We start from the raw sequence: 23,232 nt of genomic DNA on the forward strand, positions 1-23,232 counted from the left end.
AACTAAGGCTTCTGAATTGGGAAATCGGGTGATTTTTCAGCATACTACAACTATACATATGGGTGGAAATTACTGATCTCTATTGAAGAGCAAGATCATCGGTGGAAAGTAGCTGCTTGGCAGAGGTCTGCGCTCTCAGAGTGCTTTTCTAGAACTTTGTTTATGATATGGTGTATGTCTGTACAGCATATGTTATGGTATGCGCCTGTTGGACTTGATCGATCATATCAGTCTTAATATAGATGGTGATCTAGTCTTACACAGTCTGCATAACAAACTGTTGACTGCTACAATACCTGTTACACATAAATGCAAGTTTCAGGGCTAGCTAGTGAGCAAACTTTATCTCTGAATGATCTGGCATAACCAAACACGAAACAACAATGGAGTCAACAGACAAACTGAGATTAACATTATTTTTGCCATTTTTTCCATACTCACTATGCACAAATTGGTTTTATTTGGATGTTTAGAACATGGCAGATGCATATAAAGTGTGAGTTGATGCTACAGCGCCCCCTTGAGTCCTGGGTCTGTTTCCCTTTAAGTCCTGAGATGAAGTTGAGATGAAATTTCAAACCCTGAAATGTGTTGCTAATTCTGTATGTTCCCTGCCATGCCAACCATCATCTGAATGATATTACATAATCAAGGTCAACTGATTATTGTGCAGCTGGACTATGTCTGAAAATCATTTCATTTCAGACCCCTCTAGCAGTCTGCAAATGATTGCTACTGAACGGAATTTATCTGATTATGGCAATCTGTTTTGCTGATTTTCATTATCTTCTCCCAATGCTTTGAGGCATCACAGTGTCATTCTCTGTCTACTAGGCAAGCAGATTCCTGTTGACTGTTGGTTGATCCCATTGGAAACATTGATGGTAGCCCCAAGTACAAAGATCACTCCAGTCACATCACAAATTATATATATTATTACCGGTATATGATTTTGAATATAAGAATATTAGTATACAAATAGTGAATGGTCACGAGTGCAATGGTACAAGATTTCGCATGAGGTGAAAGATAGAGGCGCTCTATTCAACGAGGCGAAGCCGAGTTGAATAGTGCGCGTCATCTTTCACCGAGTGCGAAATCTGGTTCCATTGCACGAGTAAAGACCATACACTATTTGGTTTATACAACACCTCGAACGTCAACAGATTTGGTACTCACAGATTCTTGAATTTAGCACAGAAATGGCAACCATTTTCCGTGAAAGACGAATGAGTAGCCTCATGGTCGCAGTCCTGGTCACTGTATAACACTACATGTGTACGTACGTACGTACGTACAAATTGTACGTACATGCGAAATGAAGTTGTTTACAAAATGAGTGACAAAAGTACGCGCTTATAAGCGCGCTTGTAATTGTTGAGTGCGCGCGGCACATGACATCAGAGCACGTGCAATAGAACATTTTGGTTGAACCAAAATTGCAATAGAACGTTTCCTTAAATGTCAAGTGATGGGCAATCGACCAATCGGATAGCTCCATTCTAAATAGGTGTTGTATAACAGACAATAATTGTATGCTCTAAAATGAGTTCAGAGACAGTGTTTACAGCAGAAAAGAAATTTTGCTTATTGGTTATATATACACATGTTGTGTGTAGCACTCATCTTTCCCTCATGCATACACACACACACACACACACACACACACACACACACAAACACACAACAACAAACTTGAGATCATCTTATTAATGTGAAGAAGTTAAAATTGTTGTTGAATTTGATTTTCCACTACATTGAATGAGGATTCAAAACTGTACTAAATCATTATAATAGTCTTAATATAATCACCAGGATTAATGTGTAGATTTTAAAGTGGTTGGACAAAAGAAAATGAACAGAAGAAAATAAGTGTTTTGAAATATCCATTTTTCTTTTTTTTCTTTGCATACAAAAGTTCTTATTTAAACTATATGCATAGATTGCTAGAAGCAACTCACGATAATTTCATGCCGCAAAATATGCCGTTGGCTCCAATTCGCGAAAATTTCTTGCCCCGAAAATATTGTGTTTTACAGTAATGTCCACGCTGTATGAGGGACAGATAAGTGCAACTGAAGTGTAACAATGATGAAAAGGATACAACACATCAATCTATAGTAAATCTATTGTAAGGTACACTGTGAAGCAAGAGAAGAGGAAGAAGAAATACAATATATGCTATAGACAATTATACACTTGTGTCAGCTGTAGGCCTATATTATATAATAATGATATTAACAATAATAATAATGATAATAGTAATAATGATAATAATAATAATAATATTAACAATAATAATAATGATAATAGTAATAATGATAATAATAATAACAACAATAGCAATAATAATAATGATAATGATAATAATAATAATAATAATAATAATAATAATAATAATAATAATAATGATGATAATAATAATAAGGTCTTAATTACCCAGCATAGTTGAGATGGAGATCTAAGATAATTACAAACATGCGTATTGAATTGTATATAAATGCGTGTATTAGTATATTATGGAGAATGTGGACGGCCAGTATATGCAGACTTGTCGGAGAAGCCGTTTTGATGAGGAGAAATTCACCCGCTACGAACGACAAATGGGGGCGCTATTTTTCTTTTTTATAGGCAGAGGAGTAGGTACGTCTTCGCGAAATCTAAAGCTACAAGTAACACGACGCAGAGAGAGAGGAGAACGGTCAGTGCTTCGTAGCGGTCGCGTCGTATATGTACAGCTCGCTAATGACTGTGAGAGAAAGCGGCCGACACGCACATTAGAAAGTGTTTCCGCAGTATACGAGTGGCGCACGCTGCCAAACCACTCTCACTACGCATTTTGTCGCATCCCAGCAGCTGGGGTATTCTTACCTATGTCATCTTGTCTCATTCTCCGTACAAGTGGCGCAATGTACGAATCGGACCAACGCGGGAAAAATCATGTATTGTTGTCCTACGAGTAACAGAGGCAGAAGTAAGTAGGCCTAGCTTTGCTGCTAAGCTTTGTATGTTGACCTTAACGTTCTTGGATAGAGTGATTGTACGAGATGATGATGAAACTGCTTGTACGTTCGAATCGTAATACATACAAAGTGAAATCTTACAATTATTATTTGAACTATTTCAGCTGTGAATTGTACGATTCAATAAGTCCAGGACGTGATGATGCTCGCGTTTTCGTGCGGTGCGATGACGCTAAAAGAACGGAGCTCCTAATTATCAACGTGTGCCGCTTCTGCTGTGATGTCAATATACTTGTGCGTCTCTCTCTCGAGTTCGATAAATACATTTTTTTTTTTTTTTTTTTTTTTTTATAGCCATGCTTAGTGTTCATTTCTTTCCAGAAACGGATCTGTGCACTGAATGATTTTGGGGTGGTCAGTGATGAGAATCAGTGCGGTGTATAAGATTCATTCACTTCTATAGAACGTTTGGTTTAATTCACATATACGGAACTTAGCGATAAAATTATTATACTCTCGACTCATATTCTGGAATCGTGCACTATGTTAAAAAAACCCAACTGCAACAAAAAACACTTATCAACTGCTTATTGAGATTATGACTAACTATTCACTTTTATGTATAATTGGATTTAGGTACATTCGTAGTAAATGTTTGAGACCACTTTGCATCATTTTGTTAACGCGGACATCTCAGCCATTTTAAAGTTAGTTTCCATCAAGTAAACTGTGAATTCCTCTTATGATGTGTGCTCTAGGTAAAATTTCATAAGCGGTGTCTAATCATATCGCAAAAGAAGTTAAAATCTGAATCAATCCTCCATCGCAACCAAAACTATTTCATACCTTTAAGATGCCTCATCGGAGACGGTTACAGTTCGTTATTCCGAAGGTTCGTTGCTCCGAAGGTTCGTTATTCCGAAGATTCGTTATTCCGAAGGTTCGTTAATCCGAAGGTTCGTTGATCCGAAAATGCGATAAGGTTTGTTATTCCGAAGATTCATTATTCCGAAAATGAAATAAGGTTCGTTATTCCGAAGGTTCGTTAGTCCGAAAATGAAACAACGCTCCTTATTCCGAAGGTTCGTTACAGACCGTATTTCATTGTCGGATTAACGAACCTTCGGAATAACGAACCCTATTTCATTTTCGGATAAACGAGCCTTCGGAATAGCGAAGCCTATTTCATTTTTGGATTATAACGGACCTTCGGAATAACGCTACAAATGGTAGGATTAACGAACCCTTTTTCATTTTCGGATTAACGAACCTGTAGGTGTAGGGAATTTGTGTGTTTCGGATTAACGAACCTTCGGAATAACGAAACTTCGGAATAACGAACATCACCCTCGGAGACACTTACCTGGCTGCTCAGTTTGGCTGTTATTTTTCTGACAACAGACAGCACACATTCGTCTTGTGACATCTGATTATTGCACAACATTTCTATTAAATTAAATTCACATACCAGTGGCAAGTGAAGAAAATGACCTTGCAGGTAAATCAATTTTCTGATTCAAATATTATGGTTATTGGGCCTATAGCGTGCTTCGCTAAAACGCAAATCTCATTCTAGTTATCAGTATGGAAACAAACTAGGCCTACTCATTCTTAAATTTTGATAGCCGTTGCCAATCTCTGCACGGATACTGCAGCTATCATTGAAAACCTCGACAAGATTTGACACCACAATTGATTTTTTATTGTAGCCATGTCTTGAGCTTATCGTGAATACACTGACTTAAGGATCAATCCGCAGAAAATAGAATGCGGAACTTCGTGGTAATTCAATTCAATTCAATTTTATTTCCATTTCCATTGAATAAACAGAAAAAAATATATATACAATACATTTACAGAACAAATTTATAACAATTTCAAGGAAAACGTACAAGTGGTCACGAGTAACAACAGAATTTCGTTTCTAAGGTATATACCTAATACAAAGATTAGAATGGAAATGGAGGGTCCCACTTAAAAAGCAAAGCTTGTAGGGTATGGGACCCTCAAAAAATACGTACACAAAGTCAAAGAAACCAATGTCAACTGACATGAAATTAACTTAGGAAGGGGAAAAAAGAAGAAAAAGAAAAAGAACAAAAGAACAAAAAAGGGGGAAATGAGACCATGGTACAACACACGCCATCGTGGACACAAGCATACTTAGCCTAGCGGATATAGGGCACATATAGGGTGAATCATGCACATTATGGTAAAAGCACCATATTTGGTACACAGGTACATGATGCCAATACAAGTCATTTCTGATATGGAAGCCACTCTGATTCTGCCTGTGGCGGCCGTGGCGGCCATTTTTCAAAATGGCCGCCATGTGATATAGCAATGCTGTGTATTTTGGAAACTATAAATCCGATTGTCGTGATTCTTGTACCAAAGTATAGGTTTTCAGGGTCAAGGATTCCAATAAAATAATTTTTGAGAGGATAAAACCATGGCAACCTACTTATTGGCGGCCATTTTGAAAAAATATGGCCACCATGCTAGATATAACATCTCCTTAAAGCGTATGGACAAAGGGTCATGACTATGATACCGACTTGTATGTTTTTGGCGTCAAGGACTCCGATAAATTCAACAGTAAGTGAGTATGAATAGTTTCATCCTACGTTTTGGCGGCCATCTTAATAAATATGGCTGCCATACAACGGATAATGAATATTGTATATCTTCGAACTCAATGAATAAAAACTATACTATCCCTTTAAAGAAAAACAATGAATGACAGAGAGAGGATAAAAGGGGAGGAAAGATAGAAGAGGAGATGAAAGAAACCAAGGAATAATATAACAAGGGGAGGAAAAGTAGGAAAATATGACAAGATGAATTGAAAAACATGAACGGAGACAGAAAGATTAACAATGGCACAACTCTGTGTATAATGTTGTTTTTCTCTCCCTTAGGTCTACAAGATGAAAAGGAAAGAAATCTTCTCAATAATGGAGTAATATTTTCTGGTGATGCTTCTGCTTAAAAAAAAAATGACTTTCACAATTCTCTGAAGAAATTCTTCAGCCCGTTAATTATCAAGTAGCACAATTTTTTTTTTTTTTTTTTTTAACTAGAAATGTCGCTTTGGCGACTAGTATGCCTCCGCCGTAATGCATGATTTTCCCAATAGGTCTAGATAGCCTGTTCAGTATTTCCACTGCTCTACCAGAGGGCCCTGCCATTATTATTGCCCTACTGTTGCCAGGTGCCCATTTACACGCCTGAATCGAGAGGGACATGGTGGGTACAAACAGCTTGTCCAAGGACGTAAGCACTGTGCGGGATTTGAACTCCGGTCCTTCGATCAGGAGTCGGGAGTCTCATCCACTAAGCCACAGCACCCCCACATGTACTGTATGCTTTTTTTTGTTCGTGCAGACTGGTCTTTTTGCAGCTTTGCTTGTGTGAATGATGCTCAGGGAGGAACAATAGCTCTTCGTAATTCATTTTTTTTTTCACCCAAAGAGGAAGTTAGTTTGCTCATGAAGCTCACTAACAGAAATCTCTGTTAGTAGCTCCATGGTTTGCTGAAGGACTAATAGAGGTGTGTGGGTGTTGATGAAATTGGGTTTAATGAGAAAATGACTGCAAAGTAGTAAATTGTATATATCAGATTTATTGACTTTTCATTAAGTGATTTTGTTGTCGATGATAAAACTAGAATGAGTCCACACCATCATAATAACCATTTAGAAGTTGATGATTTAATTCAGATGCCAGCCCTAACAGTGACAAACAAGGCAACAAAAACAAAAACAAAAACACACATGCACATATATGTGCATGTGCATGTGTGTGTGTGTTTGTGTGTGTGTGCGTACCTACACAATATTCCTGAATTACCTCTAATAGCCTGTGATGAAGGCTATGGAAGAATTAAAAGAAAAAGTGGCGAGGATATTTCCGTGTAACAAATGAATGAATACATCTATGTGCCTATACTTCTGCCTTTGGATGCAGTGTCCAGATTTGCAGATGGTACTACATAATATGTTGGAAGATGTCCAAGTTTCAAAGTGTATAAAATCTACTCCGAGTCAGAATCTACTGCTACCTGTTGTGGGTAGTTGCTTCTGACGTATGTAGGGGATTAAGGGACAGATGATTGGTCAGTCTCTATGTTTGTTTTTTCCTTTTTTTATGTGTGTGTGTGTGTGTGTGTGTGTGTGTGTGTGCTTACGTGGGTGCAGGCAATGTCGATGTCATCATCTATTTCCGCACCTTTGAGGGGAAAATGAAAACCCAGGATTTGCAGAAAAACAAGGCAAGGAGAACTGTCCAAACACATCAAAGTTTTTGAATTCCCTCCTTGACCACAAACTTCAATTGTGTGCTCTCGTGCTTGGCTGCCTGACGTGAGAATGACTGTTAAAGGTCGTTGTGCATTCAGATTAATTTCAATCCCTCTTGGAGGCTTCCATTGCAGGCCTGTTTGGCTGTACGTCTGTACGTTTGTACATCTGTCAGTCTGTCAGTCTGTCATGTTGGTTACTCTTTCCTCTCCCCTTGTCTGTCATTTTCTTTATTGTATATCAAAGAAGTTCTGGGATACATGAAATCAATTTATCTATTTATTTTTCGAAATTTCTTTATGGTTGAAGGATGCACTTGTTTGATTGGGCTAACCAGATATATTTGTTAGCTTGATATGTTTGAAATATGTTTGAATGCATTACACAACATGCATACCAACATGCATACTACATACACGCATGTATACATGTGTGTGTGTACATAGGGAAAATCTTTCTTAAAGTGATTGTATAGTATTATCATGTGGCACCGTAATTCTAGTGTGATTCCATTTTGTTGTTGTTTTTTATCATACAGTATTCTCACAAACTTTGTAAAAATTACAATACAATCGGGGGGGGGGGGGGGGCAAAAGGGAGAGAGAAGCTTTCTGTAACTAATGAAGTAGTGATTCAAATGGCATATAGATTCCTGTGAATGCTGCCACAGAAAAACATATGTAACATATATGAAGATGTGTTTGCCTCCCTTTGCCTTGCACGCTTGGCTTCCACTTGTAAATCCTTCTCTGGTATACAATGTATATACAGTATTTTGTTTGATCTAGCTCTGATACATGTATCAACCTCCTCTCCCCTCTCCCTGTTGTGAGAAATTCCGACTTCAGGTTGTACTAAAGTTTGCATTGTTAACTGCTTGAATGGCCTGCTGCACTTGACTACTCACCAACAGAGCAGACAGATTAAACTTTTAGTACTCGCTTGGAATGCAGAAAGGAAGACAGAGTTGCAGAGAGATAGAGAGGAAAGTAAAATGGTTAAAGGCAAAATATAGTTTCGATATGCCTGCAGAAACTGTTGATTTTTGCTCTATAATGAGCACATGTACGTGTGGTTCGGTCGTGACGAAAATATGAAATATTGGCCAAAAATGTGAAAAGTGATTTCCAGCTGTGTAGGGGTTGTCATTTCTTTCATAGATTTCACATCATTAAATCAAGGACCAAGACTTGAAGACTCAAATTTTCGAATGTCAAACATACCATTTTAAACATGGTTGTTATCCTACAACGACCAGAAATCTTGCCTAGCATAGCTGATCCCAATGCAAGATTCCAAGATTTCAAGTGTTGATTTATTTGAGTACATCAGTAAATGTGGTTATTATATAATACATCAAATGAAGAGTTTGTTTGCAAAAACCGATAAGTCCATTTTTGAAGATTTTGAACTACGGTCTCTGTCATAAAGTACAAAATAGTGATATATTGGTCACTACATATGAAGGTACATTTTTGAAGTTATGGTCAAAAGAAGCACAACTTTTCTTATTATTCTCTTTATTTTTCTTGACCTTTAATCGCAAATATCTCCATTTGGCAAATATGGACTTATCAGTTTTTGCAAACAAACCCTTCAAATTTTCCTAGAGAGAGAAGTTTAACTAGGCTTCAAATTTGTTATCTCTTGTTATATTTTTTTCCTTTGGATTGTGTTTAATGAATAATCAGAGATGACTAATCTGTACTCTTTCAGTCAAACTTGTCTTTTCATGTTGCATGTAAACTCAAATAGGGATGAGTCACTCGACATTGTCCCTTTTCTTCCATGATGCAGTGATGTACGGTACGTGAGGTACATTCAAAGAGCACTGAAGGCTATCATGTACAAAACAAACCCATCATTCGCTCAGACACAGTTGTGACTTACTTTGCTGGATCCGGTTCAGTGATATTAGGGCCTGGGTGGAGGGGGGTGAAAAGAAAAAAGACCAGCCAGAGAAGAAAGAACGGGAGGAAAACACCCTCTCCTTATATAGGGTAATGAGGTTTGTACCATATCTATGGTGTGTGTGTGTGTGTGTGTTTGATTTTGTACAGTCAGAAGCTGGAGTCATCCATGCGTGCAACCACACAGTCAAGACCCAAACACACACCTTTCCAGAATCATTATTTCCCTTCATGGCAGTGACGTAATTGTTCGGGAACAAAAAGTAAACTTTGCGCTACCTTCAAAGTGTGGGAGGGTTGTATTCGCAGTGCATAGACCCACGTATAGTGAGGGAGAGCATGTTTTGATTCACCCGAGCACACTTTATTCCACTGCTAGAGATAGTTGGACGAGCACATTTTTGTACTGGATAAACAAGACATGTCCAGTGATAACTTCTCTGCTCAAATTGTAGTGTTTGGTATCCTAACTTGGAGTAGTATGTAGCAGAGGAATTAGATCCGGAGATCCAGGTGACCAGAAGTCAGCAACAAGTTCGACAAAAGTTCCAGTACCGGGACCAGCTTACTATGAATGACTACCAAACCAAATAAAAAGCAAGATTAGAATACTTCCACCACTCAGTCGTTGATAGCAATGCAAGCATACTCTGCTAGTTTTGCAGCAAGAGAGAAGACGCGATGATGCTGAGCTCTTTGTGTGTGCTTTGACATCGATCTTTGAACTTCCGATTCGACTGCGATGATTACATTCTGTAAAGATACCCGTGTGCAGCTCACATCTGGCCATGATAACAACATGATTGGACAATGAACTAGAAGTGGACATTTGATGGAATAAATGCAAACTAATCTTCCTCCCTTCTCCATCTCGTGGATCTTTTCTTTGGAGAATATATTGGCAGAGCTTCCAGGACAATATCAACTTCATTTCTCTGAGTTGGAAGAAAGAATTAGTTTGAAATCATGACCAAGGAGACAAGGAAAAAAGTGTTTGAGCAACACGGCCAAAGAGCTGGTAAGTTGGTTGCATTCGGAGCAGCCATTGGAAGTCATTTGCATTGATGCTCAGGATTACAACAGGTGGTAGGATGAGTGGAAGAAAAGGAGGAGGAGGAGGAGATGATGGAGATTCTTCTCTTAGGAGTTCTAAGGAGAAGGAGGGGAAGAGAAAAGGAGAAGAAAGGGGATTCTGCATTTATGATGTACCAGGGTTGCTGCATATTTATTCGTAATTTGACAAACCTGAACAAGATTTGTTTGGTTGTTTGTTTGTTTTTTTATTATTTTCCATCTGATACTAGATTGCTAGATAACCCATATAGTCAGCTGTCCTACATTTGTAGTTGGTCTTCTGTGGGGTCCAGTTGTGAGTACTTGGGGTAGACCACTTCACAAGGATATTGAACCTGGGGCCCGTTTCATAAACTTGTCATCAGTGACAAGTTGTCATAGATGTGACAAGCTACTGAAATCCTTGCATCTGATCGGCTGAGAACAAATTTGTCATAGAAATGTGGCAGTTGTCACTGGTGACAAGTTTTATGAAACGGGCCCCAGGTCTTTGCAATGAATGAATGAGGCGGGATCTTTTATGTGCATGGCTGGGTTGTGACTCTCTCACACAGGGGACCTCCATCTTATGTCCTGTCCCAGTGGCATAGTGTTTTGCCTTTACTAGGGGGGACGGCATTATAACATACTACAGTCTGCAATTTTCTTGATGTTCTAGATGGCTTACAGCACGGTTGCTCACCAACTTCGTACGGAAATGTCCTATTTTTTTTTTCCTAATGTGGTTATCTTGCTGTGACATTTTGCAGTGAGAATGCCCACTGCTAAACAAGGATTTGTTACTTTTGATGGCCTTTACTCAATGCTTATCAAATGGTAGAATCCTCACTGTGACCGCGGACATAGAATATGCAACTAATTGACGATACTACACAGGGGCGAATCCAGGAATTCTGTAAAAGGGGGGGGGGGCAACTAATATTTCTGGTGCCACTTACGGGTTTAATTTCATTTTTTTCTTTTTATTTATTTTTTTCTAACGAAAAATAAAGGGGGGGGGCGTGCACCAGTTGCACCCCTCTCTGAATCTGCCACTGCTACATAGTACAATAGTTTGGTGCAATAGATGCTATAAAACCAAGCATGATTTTCCCGTGTGAATACAAAGTACACTGTATTAGAGATTTTTGTGCAGTACCATTATTTTGCATTGTTTTGTTGTCAAAATGCTACCATCAAACAATTTCATGAGCAAATACACAACATAGAAAGTCACTGGTGGTAATGAGCTCAAATTTGTCACATATATTCAAACTTTCACTGATGTGGAAATTCTACTAATGTTGCTGCTTTCACTCAATCCACATTCTCTTTGGGTTTTGGTTTCCTGTAAGTGCGAAAAGCTGACATGCTTTACATAGCATGTATTAGCAGGCTTTTCACAAAGAAAAAAAATCATTGTTGAGGAGATGATGTCCAGCACTGAAAGACTTAATGAGGCTAGGATGTCTGTTGTCATGGCAACGCAGTAAAGCACTGTGCCAACATATATGTGGGATGGGCCACCTTAAATTGTCATGACCTCTTAGAAACCAAAGTCCAAAGCCAAGCACAGGAGCTCTGGTGTTGCCATGAAGGGATGACCAAATAATTACATAGCAGAGTTCAAAGCAATTTGTTTGAACTGAGAGGAAGCATGTTTTTATAAAGTCCTCATACAGTTTGAGGAAATCAAGCCCTCATTTTTGAAATGCTTGTGAGAGAAGACACCACAGAATGTAAATAGCAGATGTTTACACTAGACCTCTGCATTCAGACAAAATTTTGAAAATCCATAATACAGAACTTGACAATTACATTTTTCTCTGGTTGCCCATTTGGGCCCCTTCACCCTTTGAATCTGAAATTTGGGTGGCCCAAAAAAGAAAATTAATGTCTTAGTCCAAAGTGAAAGGAACAATTTCATTTTGAGTCTAACATGTAGCTGCCCGATCAGGTCAACAAAAGATAACCTATTTACAGACTTAGTGGCCCAACATTAATTTTTAGTGGCCCTCTAGAGGCCACCATGCCACTGAAGCACCGCTAATTTGTAAATCAGAGTGGTATTTCATTACTTTATGTAGGGGATCACTATGAACAAGCCTCTCTTGCATGCTTTTTGTGATTCTTCCACTATCATTTGTACATGTTCACTATTTTTTGTGTATGTGCATATATTACCAATGTTGTTTTTTGAATGCCTGATGTGAAATGTGGAAATAAACTCAATTCATTCAATGTTCAGCCCTGCTAATATACACTGATATATTTTCGGGCTTCTCATATTAGCCTGAAATGTCATAGGCCCTCTCACTATAGCAATAAGCCAGTTCATTATGAGCTCATGACGTGCATACATGTATTTGTACTAATAAAGTTTCTTTTTCTTTTATCAGTGAGTTAGGTATTTAATCACTAATTTTCAAATTGAAATAGTGGATAAGCTTGCTTGAAGTAAAAACTTATGGAATTCTATGTTCAAACAAATAATGAACTTGCATAAATACTATAGTATAGACCAGGTGACCAGAATGGCCCTTCAGATCACACTTGAGGAAGCATCCATTTCATTGTCTTGCATTGAATGCATTTTGAATAGCAAACTTTTTCCATTAATATTGCCAAATACAATAAAGGCTCTTATGAGTACTTTGTTGCTGTCAGGTGGATGTGCTGGGAGGCAGTGGTAATATCTTTTTTGTGGTTATGAATTCCATAATTACTTTCGCAGATCTTGTACACTTCTCATTAAAGTACATACAGGAACTTTGGTTAATGTGCCCAACTTTTGCTCACACAGGCAAATTTTTCTACAAGTATTGCTCACACATGATTTATACTGTCTTCTTCCATATCATTATGAGAGTTGAAATATTGTGCTAGTTTTTCTTGTCCGCTGATGGATCCCCTCCAAAAAAGAGACTCATATAAATCTTTTTGATGAGTTTAAGACCAATTTTTTTACAAAGAAAAGGAAATGCAAATTCTGGGGACAGCTTGATTTGTAGATTTGTAGAAGATCTAAATAGGAGGTGTGGCCATAGTTTCAATACATTTTGACTGACACCTACAGGTACTGCTGTCTACCCATTGTATTTTGATGAACTTGGGATACCATTTGACACAGTCTGCTAATAATGGAACTGCATTTTATGACTCAGAATGAATATGTGAATTATAATGGCCCAGTGTCTACAGATCCAAAGTCCAAGTCTGCATATATGGGCTAGCTCAATTCATGTTGGCATATTTGCTTTACAACACATGTGGTTAATTACTATCATGTGATGTTTTGTATGCAATATTCCAATATTTAACCCTTTCCTTACCATTTCACACACACACACACACACACACACAAAAAAAAAAAACAAAAACAACCCAGCAACTATGCATGTGCATGTATGATGAATGTGTGTGTGTGTGTGTGTATATAGTGTATTATTATTATTATTATTATTATTATTATTATTATTATTATTATTATTATTATTATTATTATTATTATTATTATTATTATTATTATTATTATTATTATTATTATTATTATTATTATTATTATTACTATTTATTTGACCAGGTAAAGAATATAGGATACATATCATTAACATCACAAACATGAAACAAAAACCAGAATGAACATTACAAAGGATACACTGTACTGTACATGTCGCACAAAATGAAAATGAAATAAATTGAAACAACATGAGTATGTATGATAATGATACAGTGCATGAGCTTTGGTTTTACATCAGGTCACATTCTTAAGTATCACCATTGCTATTAAAACTAGTATCATAGTTAAGGAAGTTCATAAAACTAGGGTCAGTGTGAACAAGTCAGTTGACTTACTAGATTCAAAATTAGATACTTATTTAAAAGAAAAAAACACTTCAGAGGATTAAATGTACTTCTAACATTTTACTCTGTATACATCTGAATGAAAGTTACAAAGTACACATTTTAGACAGAATTATATGCATACAACATCCTTTTACGATTGTATTCAATGGCAAAAAGCAGAGTTTTGGTTGGATAGAGTATGGTTGTGAAAAGAATGGTGTGCGTGTAAAAATATACATGTTCTGTCACTGTATGATGAAATTCAGTGTATAGAGGAAATGTACATTTACAGTGTGCAGATATGCAGGTTGTATTTCTGATACCATAATGAATGTCCTTATGATAATATGCATTCTCAGGTAGGAATCATCTTGTTGAAAAAAAAAGGAATTATGGGAAATAAGTATTCTGATGATAGAAAAGCAGCTAATATGTTATATACAGATTCTGTAAGCAGAAAATCAAGGAATTGATTTACTGCAAATAGTCCCATATTGTATCTATCACTTATCACAGGCAGAAACAAACACAGCTGCAGACAGACAGACAGACACACATACATACATACATACAATGTACATACATAATCTAGATACACACGTACGTAATACATACACACAGCTTTATAAACACATTTACACATGATATCTAGACATATAATCTCTGCTGCACTACAATAAGCCAGTTCGGGGTTCCACTTTGAGCATGAGCAGAAAAAAGGTCATTTGTATCAGCAGAGCATGTTGGTTTTTAAATTCACTGAGATAAGCATCTGTGATGCAATGATTATTCAAGAAATCCTTGTGTTAAAGTGGTGCTTGCCATCACATCCACCTGGCAGCAAAAGCAGTATTTGGCAATATCAATAGAAGAAGATTGTCATTATATTCAATGCAAAATAAATGGATGTTTTCCGAAGTGTCAATTGATGGATCATTCTGATCACCTGGTCTACATGAGTACATCCTTTGTTTGAACATGACTGATAAATTGCATGAATTGTTACATCAGGCAAGCTAATGCATTCTGTTGCTTGAAGACTAGAGGAGTGCCTAATCAACCGAGAAAGAAGAAAGGTCATTTGTACCCATCTGTACATGAGCTAACCCCGAACTGGCTTATTGTATATTATATGCTACATAACTAGCTCAGTCACTATATCAATTTCTGTTAGTTATTGCAGGAATCATATTACAGATTTATTTTCATATGAGAATCAACTTTAAAGTGTGCAGATTGACAGAACACAAACCAACAACAACAATAACAATGATGACATCAACAGACTTTTCTTACATTTCTATTCCTGCTGAGAATGTATCTGGCCCTGCATCCATTCAAAATGCTCATTTGGGCTTGAAACACTATATAATGCATTCTCAGGATGAAACAGCTTTGAGTCATAGAGGAAATTTTGTAAACATACTCCCGGTAGACTTTCATCCCATTACCTTTTATTGATGGGCCTGGCAATTTTTCTGAAAAGGGGTTTGTGTTGGAATGGTATGTTCCGGGTCAGATATAGCACCGATCACCAGAAGGGAATAGAAATCCATTCATGTGCAGTGCGCACACCAGGAAGGGATTTATTGGATGGATGGCGATTTTAAAACGTTCCAAAGTTTGGGTGATGAATCGGCACTCTTTTGGCAGTTTTCATTTCAGATTGGTACATCCTGCTCACCTGTGATTGCTTGATAATAAAGAGGGCAAAGTTTGGTCTGGTGCTGAAATGTATCGGTAATCTTTAGGGCCTATACTTGGATGGAAAACGTCGCATGTCCTGTCTGCCGGAACTAGCAGGATTGCAGAAAACTTTGTGGATGGGCTACAGTTGCTCCATGTTACTTTATGTCACAGTGGATGTCAAAACATCTCAGAACTAGCTAGTTTTGATGCTCCATGTCAAGTTTGTTGTACCAGTGGTAGCCTTTGGTAAAATAGGTTTACAGCACCTGAAGGAGTTGTGACTACAAAGTTCTGATGATGTCTTTTAGATGGATGTGAAGATTCTTCCAGAAGAATGAGTTTTAAGATTATTGCCAGAAATCGTGAGTAAAGTTATCTCTTCCTGTCTTGAGCTATACAGCTTTATCTTTTCTCTGCAAGTATATCTATCAACTATAGATCCAAAGATGCCATTTGTTTCTTGTTAGCAGTATTTGGTACTGTTTGATTGCCATAATACTGCAGGCTTCAAGGAAAAATACTTTTTTTAAAACAAAACTGTATTATTTTAATTGTATGTCTGTTGCAAAAAAGGTAAAAATACTGTTTTTTTTAAACCAAAAATATACCTTATTTTCAGCCCTCAGAATACTGCAAAATGTAATTATGTTTTTCACAAGGTTGGCATCTCTGTCAACTGTCGGTCTGTCTGGTTATCCACCCAAATCTATTTATCCATCTATCCATTTATCAATCTAATCTCTCTGTCTATCTGTCTGTAGAAGAAATTTCCTTAGCTGTGTGGTATCTGGATATTTCCCTTTATTTTTAATCATGTGTTCTAATGTTCATCAGAGGACTTCTTCTTCATTCAAATTAATGAAGCTACATTGATTTGAATAAATATTCATTATCTTCTGCATGATATAAGGATTAGAACTAGAAGTAGCACTGGCTGTCGGACAGAAGCGCAGTGCTGCAGTGGATACGACGCCTGTCTGGTTATTGTGAGGTCATAGGTTCAAATCCTGCCTGAGTATATGGCCATGATTTTTATCGTGGTTACTACTAAGCAGTGATTAATTTGGTGCATATTCATGTCAATGTAGGGCAATTTGTCAATAATTTTGCAGGACTTCCTCTTTCTGCTTGACTTTTCCTGCAAAATGTTGGTCAGAGAAAGGAATAGGGTTACCATTAATGCAGTTTGAAATGGAAACTTTATTATGCTTTTTTTTTTGTTTTTGTTTTGTTTTTTTTTATTGGAAGCCGAAGAATCATATATCTTTACTCACTTGACATTTTAATCATTTCACATGCAATTGAGGCTTGTTGAAATATAATGAATGAAGAAAAAAAGGACTGTGTTTTCTGAAAAATATCACAATCAGATATATAGGTCCAGCCCAAGAATCATATATCTTTACTCACTTGACATTTAAATTATTTCACATGCAACAGAGACTTGATGAAATGTAATGAAAAAAAATGGACTGTGTTTTCTGAAAAATATCACAATCAAATATATGATTATACAAGGCTCACCTGTGCAGTACATGAATTTTTTTTTCCTCTTATGTGATATATCACTAATGGTGTCAAAGGTATGAGCATTTTATAGAAGGTGCAAAGGTATTCTCAAATGGGGATAGTTCATTGATAAACAAGACTGAAACAAAAGGCTGTATTATGTTTGACTGCTCTTCATGAAGCCTCATTTTACAGGAGATGAATATGACTCCAGTTTATTGTGTTAAGGCATGTATTGCATACTTGCGCCATGGTAACTGTGAACTGTGCCATGAGACAGTGACGGCATCTTTTTGGAGAACAGCGCCACCTAGAGTCAGATATATGGGAACTTGGAAGTCGTGCTTGAGGATATGTTTTGTTTCCTGCTCTCCCCTCACAGAATTTGCTCTGGGAATATTACGCACTGCTTGAGAATGGGAACCTTAGCTAAGCAGATCTTTCCGCAGAGCTTTGATCAAGATTGGTCAGAAGGATAAGGAAAGTCAAACATGCAAGAAAAACAATTGTTTTATCACAGAAAAGGATCAATACAATGATGCAAACCATCTGAATTGCCGCAATGTAACATCTTTCCTCTTTTTAACATTAAAATGTGTTCCTCTTCAAAGAAGACTCGTTAAAAAGTGTGGTTAGAGTTGATGTGAAGTTTCTTGGTTAATTCAATAATGGAATTTAGGGGGCGTGACAGTAAAAAGGTCTGTGTCTTAGTGCATCTAGCTTATTGTCTTCAAAATGTTGACATAGATCAACTTCGCCAAACACAAAAACTACCAGAGCATGTCCCATGTACTGTGTCTTTTATTTCAGATTTTGTTGTCTAGAATGCTGGCATTGTTCTTTTTATGCCTCCGCCACGAAGTGGTGCCGGAGGTATTATGTTTTCGGGTTGTCCGTCCGTCCGTCCGTACGTCCGTACGTACGTCCGTACGTCCGTACGTCCGTCCGCTTTCGTTTACGCGATAACTTGAGTAATATTTACTTGAATTTTTGAAAGTATGATGGGGCAACGATTTGATAAGATTTTGGGTGAAATCGGCTAAAGGTCAAAGGTCAAGGTCAAATCATGAAATTGTATCCGTTTACGCGATAACTCAAGACTGTATGGAGCAAATTTCACCAAACTTTGTTAGAGGATGATGTATGATGGGACAATTACTTGATTAGTTTTTCAGTGAAATCGGACAGAGGTTAAAGGTCAAAGATCAAGGTCAAATCCTAAAATTTATCTGTTTATGTGATAACTCAAAACTGGATGAAGCAGCTTTCACCAAACTTGGTCCAAGGATGATGTATGATGGGACAATTAGTTGAGTAGATTCTAGTGACATTGACAAGAGGTCAAAGGTCAAAAGGTCAAGGTCAAATGCTAAAAATGTTGCTATTTCCCCCATATCTATGCAATGCCCGCAGTTATTTTCTTGAAACTTAGTGTAGACATGTACTACTGCGTAAGGATTCTCCAGAGAGAGTTTCATGTCATAAGGTCAAAGGTCAAAAGGTCAAAGGTTAGGTGAAAATGTTGCAATATCACTTTTCTCGCAAATGGTTCAATGTATCTTCATGGAACATGGTACATATGCATGTACTGACTGGCAGGGATTATCTAGGGAATTTAGGGGTCATGGGTCAATAGTCAGGGGTTCAAAGGTCAAGGTCAACTCCTCAAAATGTTACTATTGTATTTCCCTCATACATGTATACTAGTATATGCAATGATTGCATTATTAGTTTTAAAAGTGTTTAATATATACTTGATGGAGATTCTCTTGGAAATTTCCAGCCAGAAGGTCAAAGGTCAAAGGTTAAGGGTCAAAGGTCAGGTTTAAATGAAAAAAAAATATTTTGTACTGTAATTACACTCTTTCTTCATACCTTGAAAATTATACTCAATGCATAAACTTATAATAAGGTCGGTCAGAAGTCAAGTAAAAATTTTCAATTCCCCAAATATGTGTACCTGCACTCTTTAATAGACAATTATAGCAAACCCAGTTCGTGGAAAGTGAAAATTCAAGATATTTCTGACAAACCTGTTATTTCGATATTTTGCCAGTTATGTGAAACTGTCATCACACATTGTCAAGACATTGTACTATACACCTATTGGGAGAATCATGCATTATGGCGGAGGCATCAGTCGCCGTAGCGACATTTCTAGTTCTGCAACTGTTCTGAAAATTAACAGGCAATCATATTCACATTTTTGGGGCAATTCAATTCTGAAATGACTGCCAGTATCTTATTCAAATCTTAACCCGTTGGAGATGATTCCCACGAATACTTGGCAGGTGTCTATTGGAAATGCGTGTTGTAAAAAAGATGGCAACATAGTTAAATCAGTCTGTCCACAACAGGTTATTCTTAATCAAACTTATCTGTCAGTTAATTTTCTCACAAAAAATGTAGAGAAATCTGAATTGAATTGAATTGAATCAAATCATGACCAGGTGATATAATACTTATGCTAGCAACAGACTTTGAGTCTATGAGTTATTGTGAACCAAAGTCATTCCATTCTTTTGCTGATCTTTTCCATGCAGTGCTGAAAAGGCAGCAGGCGCAGGAGAGCATCTACCAGGCCACCACCCTCCAACCTTCCCAGCCCTCTGGGTCAGGCTCCCTGGACCACCTGCCTCGGACTCAGCGGGTCAAAGCCTGCAAAAAGCTGCGACAGGAGCAGCTCAAGCGATACTATGAATGCGAAAAGGGTGAACATGAGAAAAGTAAGAGTTCCGATACCATTCTCTAATTCTTCAGTGACACAAATTTCAGACATCGCCAATGTTCGTAGCATGCTGAAACTTTCACTTTAAATTTCAAGGGGAAATTCAGTCCAAATATAAGTCTGTCTGATAAAAAAGAGTAAAATCTTGAGAGTTTAGTGGTAAAAACTTGACTAAAATGGGATGAAAAAATAAGGAAGTTATGACATTTTGAAGTTTTGCTAATTTCTGCAAAACAGTTCTTGCACAGCGAATATGAATATGCAAATGATTGAGCTAACCATTTCATAACCTCACAATTTTCAATTGATCGTGTACAAAAAAAAAATGATGAAAATTCATTGTTTCTGTCACTGAAGTCTGAAACATGATGCTAGTCCTGGTTGAACAATTTCAGAGTAGTCATCATAAAGATATATATCACTGCTTTGAGCCTCAGGCATAATTGCATTTGATTAAAAAACTGGAAATTTCACTATTCTATGTACAAACTATATGGCAAGATGTTAGGGGATGACATGCTCACTTTGCCATTTGCATATTATTGACCGGTCAAGAACTGAAAAAATGAAAAAATCCTGAAAAATCAGCAAAACTTCAAAGTGTCATACCTTCCTTATTTTACACCCGATTTCAATCAAAATTTTACCATTGAACTCGTAATATTTCACTCTTTCTTATCAGACTAACTTATATTTGGGTTGGACTTCCACTTTAATTAGTCAGGATAAATTGTTATAGGAATAAACTGCACAGAAGCACAGAATTGTTTTCTGGTGTCAGTCATGTATGTGTATTTCTCACTGTTAACACTGTGCAACAGATAATCTGCGCATAATTGTGCGTTTCCCATTAGCAGATTCACGAAGGATAAGGTATGGGATTATGAGAGTCTATGTCTACACAGCATAGTCCTGATCTCTTCAAATTGTGATTCATTCTTATAGGATATTTGTGCAATCTTCTTCCGTTTTCCAAACTTCCCTTTTCCAAGGTATTCTGTGAAATACAGAAGAGACTGCAATGGTACACTAGGCACAATTATTCAGTGTCTTTCTTTAGTTCTCTTTTCTGCATTGTAGTGAATACAAAAAACATTAGCTTTTTCCCAGTTTGTTGTGCACTGTATGTGCAGAGAGGCATGAATCCTCCACATTCTGTGGGGGTTTTTCTGGCAGCTCTGTTATTCTAAGACCAGATGATTTATGACAATCTTAAGAAGTCACAACATGGCAAAACTGAAGTGAAGAATTACCCACTCACTGACCAAGATCATAGAAGTTATGAGATATCCCACAGTTTAACCCCTCCTTCCCTTTGGTGTATGTTTTGATCTCCATTCATAGTTCAGAGCTGTCTATAAAATGTTTTTATATTGTTACTTCAGTTTAGAGGTATTCGGATATGTTTTGGTGAATGGTTTGTTTATTTTCATCATAGCTTTATGATCTCCAGGGTTTTATAGTTGGAACCACTGTGCATTGGTGCAGTGGAGAAAGCACTAGACTCGTAAACAAGAGTTCCAGATTTCAATTCCTACAAAGGTCCTTCCATCCTTGGACATTGGTTGTTGCCCACACTTTACCACACAACTCCTGTTGTGTGAAAATGGGTGCCTCGAATGCCAGTGAAAAGCAGTCACGAAGACAGGACTCACCTTAAGAGTAGAGCTTAAACTGTTGACTGGATGATAATAAATCAACCAAAATCAAAAGTCATTACCATTATTGTTGCCAGTATTTTTCCATCATTGTGAATTTGTGATTATTATTGGTTCTTTTTTTCAGTTGGTCGCAGACTGTCTGGCAGACGCGCGACCCCAAACAGCAAGGGGGCAGTGGTCAACTTTGACATCGCCAACAAACTGAGGGATGCGGTCACCCGTTTCGATGACAAAGAAGGTGAAAACAGGAATAAGTGTTCCCCAATTTTTGTCCCCGCCGAACGAGTTCGAGCAGGGGACTATGAAACGGGCTCCGTACGTGTGTGTGTCCGTCCGTGCGTCCGTCCGTGCGTCCGTTCGTGCGTCCGTCCGTGCGTCCGTCCGTGTGTGCGTCCGTGTGTGATCAAAATGTTCAAAATGCTACTCCTTCGCCATTTCTAACCCGATTTTGATTCTGTTTGCTTTATATGATAGCACTACATGGGAGCTTTGAAACTTCTACACAGAATTTCAATTGTGACCTTTGACCTTGACCTTTGACCTATATTGTACATTTTGCTTCAAAATGCTACTCCTTCGCCATTTCTTACCCGATTTTGATTCCGTTTGCTTTATATGATGGCACTAGGTGAGGGCTTCAAAATTTCTACACAGAATTTCGACCTGTGACTTCTTTGACCTTTGACCTTGATTTTTGACCTATATTGTACATTTTGCTTCAAAATGCTACTCCTTCGCCATTTGTAACCCGATTTCAATTCCGTTTGCTTTAAGTGATGGCACTAGGTGAGGGCTTCAAAACTTCTACACAGAACTTTGACCTTTGACTTCTTTGACCTTTGACCTTGATTTTTGACCTATATTGTACATTGCCTACAAAATGCTACTCCTTCGCCATTTCTAACCCGATTTTGATTCCGTTTGCTTTATATGATGGCACTAGGTGAGGGCTTCAAAACTTCTACACAGAATTTTGACCTTTGACTTCTTTGACCTTTGACCTTGATTTTTGACCTATATTGTACATTTTGCTACAAAATGCTACTCCTTTGCCATTTGTAATCCGATTTCAATTCCGTTTGCTTTAAGTGATGGCACTAGGTGAGGGCTTCAAAACTTCTACACAGAATTTTGACCTTTGACTTCTTTGACCTTTGACCTTGATTTTTTTTACCTATATTGTACATTGGCTACAAAATGCTACTCCTTCGCCATTTCTAACCCAATTTCGATTCCGTTTGCTTTATGTGATGGCACTAGGTGAGGGCTTCAAAACTTCTACATAGAATTTTGACCTTTGACTTCTTTGACCTTTGACCTTCATCTTTTTACCTATATTGTACATTTTGCTACTAAATGCTACTTCCGGCGGGGACATATATTACGCACCGCGTAATTTCTACTTTTCCTTGTTGTACCAAGTACTACCTTGTCAATTGTTTGTCTTTGTGTGTGTGTGTGTGTGTGTTAGTGTATCTTAGTTTGCTTTGCAGTTGTATGGATGTCTGGAAGCAGTTGTGGCTGAAATGCTGATCAGACAACTGCCAGAAAGCTGACATCTGAATCTTGTGA

General features: G+C 37.6%; 1 protein-coding gene across 1 annotated transcript in view; it reads left to right on the forward strand.

Moving 5' to 3' along the window:
- The first annotated feature begins 10,140 nt into the window (after positions 1 to 10,140).
- Positions 10,141 to 23,232, forward strand: part of LOC140244429 (unconventional myosin-XVI-like) — a 197,202-nt gene continuing 184,110 nt past the window's right edge. The window contains exons 1-3 of the mRNA XM_072324068.1: positions 10,141 to 10,192; positions 19,815 to 19,997; positions 21,785 to 21,898. Of these exons, the coding sequence (XP_072180169.1) occupies positions 10,141 to 10,192; positions 19,815 to 19,997; positions 21,785 to 21,898 (349 nt within the window). The remainder of the gene's footprint in view (positions 10,193 to 19,814; positions 19,998 to 21,784; positions 21,899 to 23,232) is intronic.

The sequence above is a fragment of the Diadema setosum genome, chromosome 21, assembly GCF_964275005.1.
Source record: "Diadema setosum chromosome 21, eeDiaSeto1, whole genome shotgun sequence".
NCBI classification, from domain to species: Eukaryota; Metazoa; Echinodermata; class Echinoidea; order Diadematoida; family Diadematidae; genus Diadema; species Diadema setosum.